Here is a 12380-nt window from a genome sequence, read left to right on the forward strand (position 1 = left end):
ATCACTATAGTTACAGGAAGTTATTTTAGGTGCCATAGTTTTCTGTAAAGTGTTAAGGTATGAATGACAGGACAAGGGCACTTCAGGGGCCCATCAGATTTCAGCGGGGGGCAGTGCCCCTGTGGCCCCAACCCATGGTACCAATGCACAGATAGTCGCGATGCATTTATGGTTCCAAACCCTGGTTAGGAAAAAATCGTTTTATAATGTTAGTCAGATACTAATCAGAACAAATAGAATGTAATAAAAATAAATGATTAAAACACACAGGGAGCTATTACATATTTAACCATTTAGAGCAGGAATCCTCAACATTTGTCAAAGGGCCAGATTTTTTCTAAGCAGACACTTATTCAGACTTTCAAATAAAAAAATATTCAGGCCTAATTAGCCTATTATAATGTAGTAGTTTCTCTTTCTCATGAAATGTGAACAGACTCCTAAAAACATGGATAATCCATAATGATAACTAGATTCTAATGATAGTAATGATAATAATACCAGAAAATGCTCTCAGACCTCCACAAGTCAGTGCTCAATACAAAACCCACAGTTCAGCTACCAATGAATGAGTCCTTATCTCAGTAAAAACTCCTCTTCAGGATTTCAGGGCCAAACAAATCGTCACTGGGCTGTGGTTCAACAGGCCTTCTCTTCTTTGTTGGAAAGTGTTCTTCATCATCACTGGCCACCCTGTCAACCTGCTGGCCTCCACCACCCTGTGCTGAGCAATCATTTCTTCTTCTCTCCTTCTCTGGTCTCCCAGTCCCCCAGACCCGGTGGTCTGACCTGGACTCCAGCTGTTTGTGGCGGTTGCATCAAAGAAATGCAGGACTGTTTTCTTGTGCAGCTTGACGTCAGGTAAAAGCTGATCGTACAGTCGCACAAATCAACAACACCCATGTTTTTGTCGTGCTCGGCCACAACAGCGGGTCTAACCACAGTGACATGACGCTTCTCTCTCACTGACCATCTCATGCAGCTGTCCTGGGGCTTTCATGGACACCAGAGGACACCAGAACCGCCTGTAGTTTTTTCTAACAACCACTGTGCTGCTTTGTCTTGATGCGTAAACAGGAGATGCAATCGAAAATGAGGGAAAAAGGAGAGAAAGAGGTGTTATAACTGAACACAGATACTAATTTAGTGTATGTGCAATGCAGGAATAATACAGTGCTGAAGCATGCACCATTTAATACTACAAAGTCACTCACTAAGATGCTTAAAAATCGTTTAGTAAGAGAGAAAAAACTTATTATAAAGTGCTGCATCGCTACTGCAGATCATAACAAACTCACTAAACATCCTTACAGGATATTAGTGTGGTAATATAAATATCATGTAATGTACTATTAGATATTCCATTACCATCAAGGCAGAGTGACTTACAACTATTAGAAATCCCATGACCTGGATGACTGAGTATGTGCACATATGAAGCGCCTTAAGAACCCTTACTATTGAGTTACACAAACATAGCTTCAGTCCCTACAGCCGTCTTACATTGATCCCAGTGGAGATTAAAATACTCTGAAGTATTACACAGTCACTGTAAACTTAGCGATGAATACCACAGTATTGTGAATTCCTGAAGGAAAAGTTAGAGAAACTGTGAGATTTACAGGAGATCAAAAATATATCCAACAAGTATAAGATCTGAACTCAATACTAAGCACCACAGACACACTTGACGTCCCTATAGGAGGATTTTTCTTTAAGGTCTGTTGGGAAAAACCTGCTCTTCACTCTGAGGGCTTTATCGCCCCTGACTGGCCTCTTTACAGCTCTTTCTGAATGAGCTGATAGTGTAATAGATTCTTTCCAGTGACATGTGGCCGGTGTGGGAGAGAATGGGCAGTGGGTTCATGGTGGCACAGCGTAAGTGGGCTGACGGGTAGAGTGAAAGAGCGCTGGCAGATGGGCGACACAGACTGGGTGAAAGGACAGCTGGCACCTTCGTTTCACAGCAGAGAGACGGCATCAGGAGAATAGCACCATTTTCACGTGGAAACGGCTGAGCCTCAAAGGCAACATATCTTCAGCTTGATGGCGACGGCCACACACGCCTCTTGTTTTCAGTTAGAGACAATGCAGGTGTCTGTCGGCGAGGACGCTAGGTGAGGTAGAGGCGGCCCCGTGATGCTGTTTGTCTCACGTGCTGGCAGAGACAGCCGGTAGATGGTGTTGGACGTATTAACTTGCATGTGACCAGCCTACACCCACCAACACCCTTTTCTTCTTCTTCTCTAACCTACACTTTCTTTCAAGCAAGTCTTCTTCATTACAAAGCTGCCGTGCATCTTTTTAGGAGTTTAAAACCTTGCAGGCATTTCGTTCCTAAAAGCAAAGATATTCGTGAAATGACCCAAATAACAGGAGCAGCTGACAGGATTTAATACAGCAGAGATATACTGTGTATGAGGACAATATTGGCCTTTTATTGTGCACCGATCCAGCGCTTTTCTCCTGATACCAATACCTCAACTCAGGGTTCCTACACATGCCAAATCGTCCTTTTCCCAAATTTAAAACCTACATACGCCACAGTGTAAATCATGTGTCAGGTGACTTGAGGTTTGGGATTGCTGCTCTAAAAACTGTGCCTGAATGAACATAACTGAAACACAATAACACTCACAAGGTAACTGCACTTACTGTTGATCAACATGGCCGAAACCTGATCCATTTTATATGGTCAGTATCAGTGCAATTCTTGAGTATTTCTGCTTTTAACTATGAATGGTAGGTCATGGTAAGTTCAAGAGCTCTTAATCAATTTAAAAGTATTTAATAGGTTGCTGTGGGGTATTTTGCAATGGTCTGAATTAAACAATTGTTTTCACATGCTGAGTAATACTCCCCGAAAGACGAGTAAACTTAACTACATTTAATCAGCGGAAAGCTTATTTAAATCCTGGCAAGAGAGAAAATTTGAGTACTGCAGCTGAACAGAAACATTTTGACTCTGACCCTTAAAGGCTCATAATCAATCCAACGCTATCATACGGCGTTCTATCACATGTGCATGTTTCTCTGGCAGAGGCATGTGGCTGAGTGAGAGGTCGACACTTCCAAACAAACCCGTCTTACTGGCTGAGAGCAGCACATACAGAACATCTGGACTTCACTGTGTTGATACTTGGCACGGATGCTCTTCTTCATACCTTGCTGAGATAATGACACACATTTCGACAGACGCACTCGTCTATTATCCATCTAGAGGAACAGATGAGAGTTGAGAGCACAAACACATGGCAATGACATGTTGTCAATGGAAACTTGGCCCCCAAAGATTCCAAATGCAAATCGCGTAGTTTCATCTTCCTGCTATGCAAAAAGGCCGTGGCTGGCAGCAGCGTGAGTGGTGTGTGTCTAAATGAATGTGTGTGTGTGTGTGTGTGTGTGTGTGTGTGTAAGGAAGGCCTCGGCCAAAGGAGTCCGGAATCACTGGAAAGGCCATGTGGAAGAACTCAATTGTCCCAGTAAAGCATTCATGAATACTAAACCAAACCTTGAATGGAACATTCCTATCTGAGCTTTCTTTCTTGTAAATTTCCTCCCCAATTCATAAAACACAGCTGAAAAAAGAGCAAAGAATACCCACATTTAAATTTAATCAAAATACATATAGTGTTTTTTTTTCCTGTCAATCTTTAGCACTCATTTCAATTCATAGAATAGAACTGATTGCATTTCCGTTTTAAGTATGATCACAATGAGGTCAGTGGCAGCAACGAACAAAAGCTATTCAAATATACATCTTTACATTTACATAAATACGAAGAATAAAGCACTTCAGGGTAAGCAGTTTTTGATTATTCCTGCAGAGATACTAACATGTTAAATGTTAATCCCTTTGCAATAATGTTGCTGATTTGATTAAAATCCTCCCTTCTGCAGGATATTCAGATCTGGTGCACTCCACAAACCAGATTCGCAGGCACTGAAATATCTGCAACAGAACAAGAAAAACAAACTTTTCAGAAACAGAAGTATGGCTACAAGCCAGATAATTCAATAAGTGTGAGTGTGCACGGAAGTGTTGCAACCTTTAAAATGTAATGAGACGTATGTGAACCAACTGAGCATCGGTGTAAACTGGACTACAGAAAAACTCTTTTTGATACCTATTTTCTTCGGCTTGGGGAGATTCAGGTTGTTCATGATGTACACAAACTCCTCCAGGCTCTTGGTCAAACGCGGATTAAACCTGCGTTCCTCACTGACAGTAGACACCGTCTGACCTGACACACAAAGACACACACAGCTCAACATGTCACCTGTGGTAGCTGTGGTCTTAATAGTTACCAGACGTTAAACCTCACAGATCAGTCAAAGAAAATATAATGACGGTAAGTGAGGAGAAAGTTCAGGCAAATAAGAGATGCACTATTATTGCAACGACAGCTTTATAATATTATGCTTGTGCTTAAAATTTGTCTATGAACATAACAATGAGATATGACATAAGCATTGAGATGTTTGGGTTTTCAGCTAACCTAAGTAGTCATGTGCTGGGTAGATGAGGCACTGGTCAGGCAGAGTAAAGATCTTCTGATGGACTGAATCATAGAGCTTCTTAGCGCAGCCTGAATTAGAGAGACAAAATTTTACAAAGATTAGACGATTCCAAAAGAAAATAGATGCAATACTGCCCTCTTGTGTTCCTCTAGAAGCATTACAAAAATATATAGTTTCTCTTTTGGGCAGTGTGTAAGTGGAGTAACAAAAAAATCAAATATGAAATAACATGATATGAGGGCAGAGTAAAAGTGTGTGTCTACCCTGCTGGAAGTCTGTCCTGCCACAGCCTCTGATGAGCAGAGCGTCCCCAGTAAAAGCCATGCTCTGATCCCCTGCCACCAGCGAGACACACCCATCAGTGTGTCCTGGTGTCTCTCTCACTGTCAGATACTAGAGCGCAGAGGACACAAAGGTCAACTCAAGGCATGTTAAATTTAGATAATCAAGCAATTTTAACTAAAACATTTCAGTTCTTCAGAGAGCAACAGATTCAAATCAAAAGTATGCATGGGTGTGTCCACATACAATATGTTACCAAGCTGAAATAGAGTCATTGTGATATTTGTGCATAACCAAAAACCTGATGATATCCAAGTCTTTCCTGATGTTTAAAAGAGGGTGTATGTCTTCTTTTGTTTTGTGCATGTGTCTACCCCACCATGCAGACTGCTGGTGAGGCAGCGTACTGAGCTGACCATAAAGCGCACAAATCACCTGCACAGATATATCGGCAATCGCTGGCTGACGGTGGCTGTTTGGAAAATTTTATCATCCAACTCTGTTCTGAATGTGCTGCATACAGAATGCCCCTCAAACCCAAATAACATCCACATATCCCAGGTGTCTTAATCTGAATATTCTAAATAAAGCGTAATTTCGAATATCCAACCAAAATTCAGAATATTGTCATAGTGGAACATTAGTGTATATAGTAGTAACACAGTCTCCGATACAGAAACCAGTCAATCTCTCTACAATGAGGGTCGTATGGATTGATTGCATGTGCAGTTTAATAGATAATATGTTCTTCTTACATGCTTTCCAAAGGTGATCTTGTCTCCCTCTGACAGGAGGATATCTGCAGAGGCACCGCTGAATTTGGAGATTGCACTCTTCAGCCCAACCAATCTTTTCTTCATCATTCCAGTGCTTGTGATGTGGTCCGCATGGCAGTGGGTGTTTACTATCAGAAAAGAAAAATAGTTTGGATCACCATAGGGTTCGGCAGGAATTTAGTAATATCATGTACCAAAGCTGGCAGGATAGTTTTGTCATAATTCTGTCATCCAATTGAATGATCGTAAACTAGTATTAGTTTTTGATCAAGTTTTTTTTTATGTCTTTAGAGTTTTGTCTGTTATAATGGATAGCAGTGGAACCAAATCAGTTTTCATTATTCTATATGTACTCTTGCATACAGTTTTTAATATTTTGCTACATATAGCTATATGGGGAAAAATAGTCTTAAAAATGTTGTGATATTGATTTCAGCCATATTGCCCTGTCCTATGGGTCTTTGACATGAGTAAACAATCTACAGTGTACAATGGTCTATGAGCCTGGCCTAAATGACTTCCTCGTCTTGGGAAAGGTGGGGTTTCAAACAAGGAAGCAGATTATAGAAGTTACTTCATTCCAGGGCTGTAATTACCCTGTACTTTGCAGAATTAGCGATGTTTCCCCATAGCTAACTGTTTGAGTATGTGGGCCAAATTATCCTTGAGTCAACCTACATATTAAAGTTCATGGGATGAAGTGCAGTGGACATTGTACGCAAATAAACAAACAAGAGGTTTGTATTGGACGATGGTGGAAGATGTGACAATAGTAATTAAAAGTTGTCTGAACTTCTGAAATAACACCACATCTCTTCATCATACCATGTTATCATTCACATATCCCAGCCACAGGGAGCTAGATACCTGCAACTTTTAGATTGAGTCCCAGTTCATGTATGAGCTTCAGGTCCCTGTCAATGGTCTCCAATACAGGATCGATGAGGATCGCGTCTTTGGTCTCTGTGTCTGCGAGCAGGTAGGTGTAGGTGCTGCTCTCCGCCTCAAACAGCTGAACGGAAAAAACGGGTGAGGGCACAGGAGTGGTTACAAAGGACGGCAAAGGTCGGTAATGATGCACACATCCTCCCTCTGATGGTGTGTGTTTGTACATGTGTGTGAGATACAGCGAGAAAGTAAGAAACAGATTGAAAAGATTATCACAAAGAGCAAAAATGCATGCTTTTAGTATTTGGGAAGTCTGCAGTTTAAGCCCCAAATATGTATATATGTGTTTAACACCTCTCTAAGAGCACACCTCTATTTAAAACACCAAAATCTAGCTCACGACTTAATCTCAACTCAAGCTCATCTTACTGGTTTGTTCTGGAGCTCTTGAACACATCACACAGCTCTCACAGACATGGAAATCTAAATATACAAAACGTTCCTTAAGAGGGACCAAGAAAGCAGCACAAAAAGCGAGTAAGCGGACCTTGAGTTGAGACTGGTTTAAAAACTGCTGTTTCCGACGTCAGCAATAAACTGCTAGTTCATAAAAATCTCTATCCTCGGCTGTAGCCTAACGCTTGGTGAGGCTCATACCGTTATGTATGTTTCAGCCGTAACAGTACAGTAAACATGACATACAGTTATCAGGTGTGTGAGCAAGGTAACGGGTCTGTGTGGCTGAAAGTGTTACTACCTCAACACAAAACGATGAAACACATTACTCAGTTTAGCTCAATTTAAACACATAACGACTTTGAATGAAATGTAAAAGTAAGCTAAGTAAGCTAGCGGCTAACTCCACCTAGCTCACTTGCTACTACCGTTAGCTAAAAGCAAAATATTTACAAACACTCCTGCTTTTTCCCACGCGTTGGACCAGCAAAAACACTATAAAACCAAACAAAACAGCGCATTAATGTGAACCCACCTGTCTGAAGAGCACTCCTTCGCTCAGCGCCATCCTGGAGCAGTACGATCTGCTGGTTTCTCGTAGCGGGCCGGTGCCAGCACTTCCAGCGGGGAAGAAGCGCCTGCTCTCGGCTGCTGCGCACCACGAGCCCTCGGTGCTCGTTCTGAGGCGAAGCGTGAGACCCAGAGCCCGTCGGACTGGTCTCAGCCCGCTTATCACCGAGCACATTGTCGTTTCTTCGGTCACTTCCTGACTGCACAACCAGATAATGTTTTGAGGTGGTTCAGCTGTATTGTGAACCAGCGGCAGCTCGTTTCTTTGGCGCCTGATCGGCTGCGGCTGGGAGGCTGTTATGTGTCTCACGTTTTACTTGAGGTGACGGAAGATAATGTCAAATTCCTCGCAAGACGTCTCACAGTTCAGAGCCGTCTGAGAGCTGGACTCTCACCTTGGATGCACCCTGAATCTACAGTGCTGTTAGTGTCATTCGCTTTTAAAGCTGTGCCTGGTGCCATAACCACTGTTCATAAATGAGCAACAGAAAGTGGGCTAGTCAGCTGCGGACAAGCGGGTCAACTTCCTCCACAGTCACCGAGCGGCTAACATCAGTTACTTCACAGACGTGACTAGTCACGGCGTGCTGTAGCGCGCGAGCGCGACCACGTGCGTTCCTGACGCACACACCTGCACCGGGGGCCTACGTGACAGGCTGACACGGTCACGTAGTCTCATACCGGCCAAAATAAAGCTGCATAACCTGCCATGCAATAATACCTTAGTTGAAATCACCATTCTTGATATTTGACAGTTGGTAGCTGGGATGTAAACGTGAACAGGCTGGTTTGGTTTTTTTCGTTTTGTCATTCACACATGGAAATGATCCCTTAATCCTTTAATCCCCAACTCCAGGCATTTGCTTTTTTCCCCTGCTTCCACCTGTGAGCCTCTCAAAGTCTCCTGTTGGCTTTGACTATGGATGTGTTGCAGTTTCTTGTTCAGAATAACCAGAAGTATTTGAAAATAAAGATAAATTTGAAGTGAATAGTTGCAGTCCAGATTTATAATGATATATATGCATGTAGAATTTAGGTTTTCCTTGTAATAACTGCTACTTTTATCAGAGTTGCAAAGGTGTCAAATAAGACAGCATCAATGAATAGCACATGCATCTCTTTCGTAAACTGACTCATTTCCCATTAAGAAAAATGGGAAATAACCTAAAATGATGCTCAAATGTTGCTGCATTAGTATAACAACACACCATGAAAATCAAGTGTATAGTTCATTTTGTTCATACGAACCAGGACTATTGATATGTTGATTGACGGTGAGATAGAACAGTGAAGAACTGATGGGGTTCGATTATTTTTCCAAGAATTGTGACAGATACATGTACAGAGTGGGCCACTTTATAAGCCTACTACATAATATTCTAATGATTTTGTTCATTTCATAACAAACAACACAAACAGGCAGATACGGCTGACTTGCTTCTTTGTTATTTATTGTCAGGTTTTAGCGAGGTGTCAGTCATAGCTGTCGTGGTCACCTCCAGTCCCTCTGGTTTGTCCTGTGCCAGAAACAGAAGTCAGCCAGCATTAACATTGATTGGTGAGAATGAAGGAAGTGAATTAAATGTAAATGTATTATATGATTAAGATGTCTTCTTCTTATAGAGAATCCAGCAAGGTTACAGTAGGTTTTCTGTATGTATAAGACATGCACTCGTCCAGCATGCTTTCGATGAACCAATAAGTGTATTTACTGTCTCTATTATTTATTCATTTGTATCCTCTTTATCTATTATTAAGGAAAATGTTTTTGCTCCAATTTGAGCATAATGCTGAACATTTGAATGTGTAAACATTGGGGTTTGTATATCTTGTTTGAATAGTGGATTGTGGGAAGGATGAGCACATACAAGATGGTACTATCTCAGCTTTTTTTTTAAAGACAATTAGTTTATATGACAGTCCCAGGAGTTACGAGGTGATACAGTTTGATCCTTCTAACCTGCTTTATAGGAGTACACATGATAAATACTCAAATTACTCTGCTTCCAGAGATCATGGTTCAAAGCATGCGGATTCATTGGGCGCAGCTTGTAAATCATCTATTTCCCAGTCTGATTGAGTCTAATTTCCATTTAAAGTTTGAGAACAGCACATGAACAATCAGATCTGTCTGACTGAGCTATAACTAAACAATAAAATAAAGAAAGCTTGACTGGCTGTGACCATGACACATCTCTTCATGCAGTACCTCTATATATCTTTCAACCCAGTGGATCATCTGTGTTACTCTGCTGTAGACGCCTGGCTTATTGCGCCGTCCACAGCCCTCTCCCCAGCTCACCACCCCTGCCAGCCTCCAGTCCCCACCGGCTGTCTCACACACAAGGGGTCCACCGCTGTCTCCCTTAAGACAGGACCGAATCATTTTGCAAACATTTTGTGGTGGCCGAGGTGGAAGTGATGCAAGCGTGACCCGTGTTATCTATTGCATTGTTAAAAATTATTCTGTATCAGTCAGTGTCTGTTTATGTGTAGATTTGATATCACTGGCCGTATACCTGGCAGGAGTCCACTCCTCCCTCCATGCTGCCAGCACAAATCATTCGAGGAGTCAGGTACACGCCGTAGACGCTCGAGTGGGCGCAGATGGATTGAGCTATTACCTTGACCTGTGCTTGCCTTAGCTCATCTGAAACAAAGCCTGGCGGAGAGAAGGAATGGAGTTTAAAAAAAGACAGGCCAGTAACTGTGATGCAAGTGTATGAATCAAAGGGGGTAAAGAAAATTCCTCTTAATTTGTCTAAAACCACTCTGACAGGCTGCAGTCAACAAGCCTAACAGAGCGTCACAAACTAAGCAGCTGCTCCAGGCCTTGTAGCTGCCAGAGTGCCCCAAAGGAGCAAATTACAAGGATGATGTCTGCTTTTCACTTTCTGACATCATTTCAATTCTGTTTCTTCAAGTATTTTTGTATCAGAACTTCTCTCATGCAAGAAATTGTGAAATTTTCAAATTTAAAAAGTGTGCTTTTTGTTTTGGTTCCCTTCACTAATTAAAATTTCAGTTGACTGTTGCTTCAAATCTCTGCATATTCTAAAGTTATTGTGTATAGTTTCTTGGGTAAAAGCAATGACAATAACTTAAAGGTTCAAAGGATGAAGTAGGAGTAAATCATTACATTGAAAAGAGACTAAGGAGACGGAAGAGCCGGGACCAAAGGTGATGGTGTCAGGTATAAAAAGTACAATCAGAGGGTTTGTGTCAGTGTGACACACCTCCTTCATGAATATATCCCCAGCCTGTGATCCAGCAGGACGCTCCAGGAGGAAAGGATTCACTCGGACTGGGTAAACAGACCGGTCGCACCCCACCTTCAAACAGCACACAGTAATTAGGTTGTAATATAATCTTCAAAGCAATAAAGATATAAAGGTTATCACCTGGTTATGAAACAGCTCATTGTCAGTTTTTTTTTCCTCAGCCAAGTTCCTCTATACTAACGAAATGTCTGTCGCTTCTCTTGCTTTTGAAGCGTGTGTTTAACTGAGCATTGAAGGGCAAAGTTAGACTGTTAATACTGTGGGTGTACATGTCATTAAGAACAATGGCGTTGCATTGACACAGATTAGCTGTATTCAACCAGACGTATTTTAAATATTACCTTTTTTAAAAGTACCACTGATCTGTATAAATGTCGTGTTGCAGGAGTTGTATGAAGCATACGCTGTACAGAACATGGATGTGATCTCTGTGACGTCACTCGGGTTTCTAAAGAGCCACTGTGAAGCACAGTGTCAGTGGCTCTGCCGATGCCGTCTCGGATATGCCTGACTTCACCAAACTCTGAGCTAATCCAAAAATGTGCAAACAGGTGGAAGTCAAGAGGGCCAATCAAGCCTGGTCGCTGAAACCTAGCGACAAGCTGTCACTCAAAGCGGCCATGACCATAATTAACTTTAAGCCTTAATATAATTTAAATGAGCAAGTTAAATTCACTCCCATACAATTGTCATGAACAGAGAAATCAGCTATGGAGACCTAAATAGTTTTTTGTTTTTGCACCAGGCTGTAAATATGTTTAATTCACTATGGGGTCTATGGGGATTGACCTGCTTATAGAGCCAGCCCAAGTGGCCAATTGAGGAACTGCACCTTCTAGCACATCAGCATTGGCTTCATGTTTCAGCCCTGGAGGGCGTCGCTCGGGTACTTTTTGAAGAGTTTGTATCATTAAGTAATCCATCATGAATCAAACTTCTGTAACACACTGATGTAAGTATAACCTCCACCAAACCTCCTCCTCCTCCAGCTCACAAAGGGATCAGGAAGTTCACATTTTTATGCTCTACCAAATTCCTGGTGGAAAAAAACTGCGCATGCCAACAGACAGTGAAAACGAGGAGGAAACTGAATGGTTACTTGTTATTTGCTGCAGGTATCTGACTAGCAAACCCGTTAAGCCACAGCTGGTTTAAAAGAGAAGCTCATTTTTTCCAAGATAGGCTCATCATAGTGTTTTACCTAATATTTTGCTAAGAAAAACTCAAGTAAATAGCTAGAAGGACGTTGGCGATTACCTTGATTTGAATTTTTAAAAATCTTTTTTTAAGACATTAGTGCCCATACATAATGGAGTAAACTGAATAATGGATTTTAGCAGCAATATTAAGTAATTTATGGTAGCCATTAATCCAATAACCTTTGACTGCCTTTTTTCCTCCAAACAATAATTCAAGGCTCTAAAATTTAAACTTAAACATTTCCTGCCAACAAGCCTGTTTCGTAATCTATTTCCCTAAATGTAAAGTAGAATTAGCCCACAGTTTTTAAGCAGTGTAACAAAGTACATTATGTGTTTTTTCCCAGATGGAGCCACCTCTCACCTTTCATGTCCATGTCAGTGATGGTGCGCAGCAGGCCCACGTC

The 12380-nt window shown here is 41.6% G+C and overlaps 1 protein-coding gene across 1 annotated transcript; it reads right to left on the reverse strand.

Moving 5' to 3' along the window:
- Positions 1–3581: 3581 nt before the first annotated feature.
- Positions 3582–8043, reverse strand: ethe1 (ETHE1 persulfide dioxygenase). The gene is made up of 7 exons (XM_041943125.1): positions 7459–8043; positions 6447–6591; positions 5559–5707; positions 4785–4914; positions 4500–4589; positions 4128–4244; positions 3582–3952 (listed from the first exon to the last, which is right to left on the reverse strand). The coding sequence occupies exons 1-7, from the start codon at positions 7666–7668 to the stop codon at positions 3906–3908; spliced, it is 888 nt and encodes a 295-aa protein (XP_041799059.1). The 5' UTR covers positions 7669–8043; the 3' UTR covers positions 3582–3905.
- Between the last annotated feature and the right edge of the window lie 4337 nt (positions 8044–12380).

Source organism: Chelmon rostratus, chromosome 8 (genome assembly GCF_017976325.1).
Source record: "Chelmon rostratus isolate fCheRos1 chromosome 8, fCheRos1.pri, whole genome shotgun sequence".
NCBI lineage: Eukaryota > Metazoa > Chordata > Actinopteri > Chaetodontiformes > Chaetodontidae > Chelmon > Chelmon rostratus.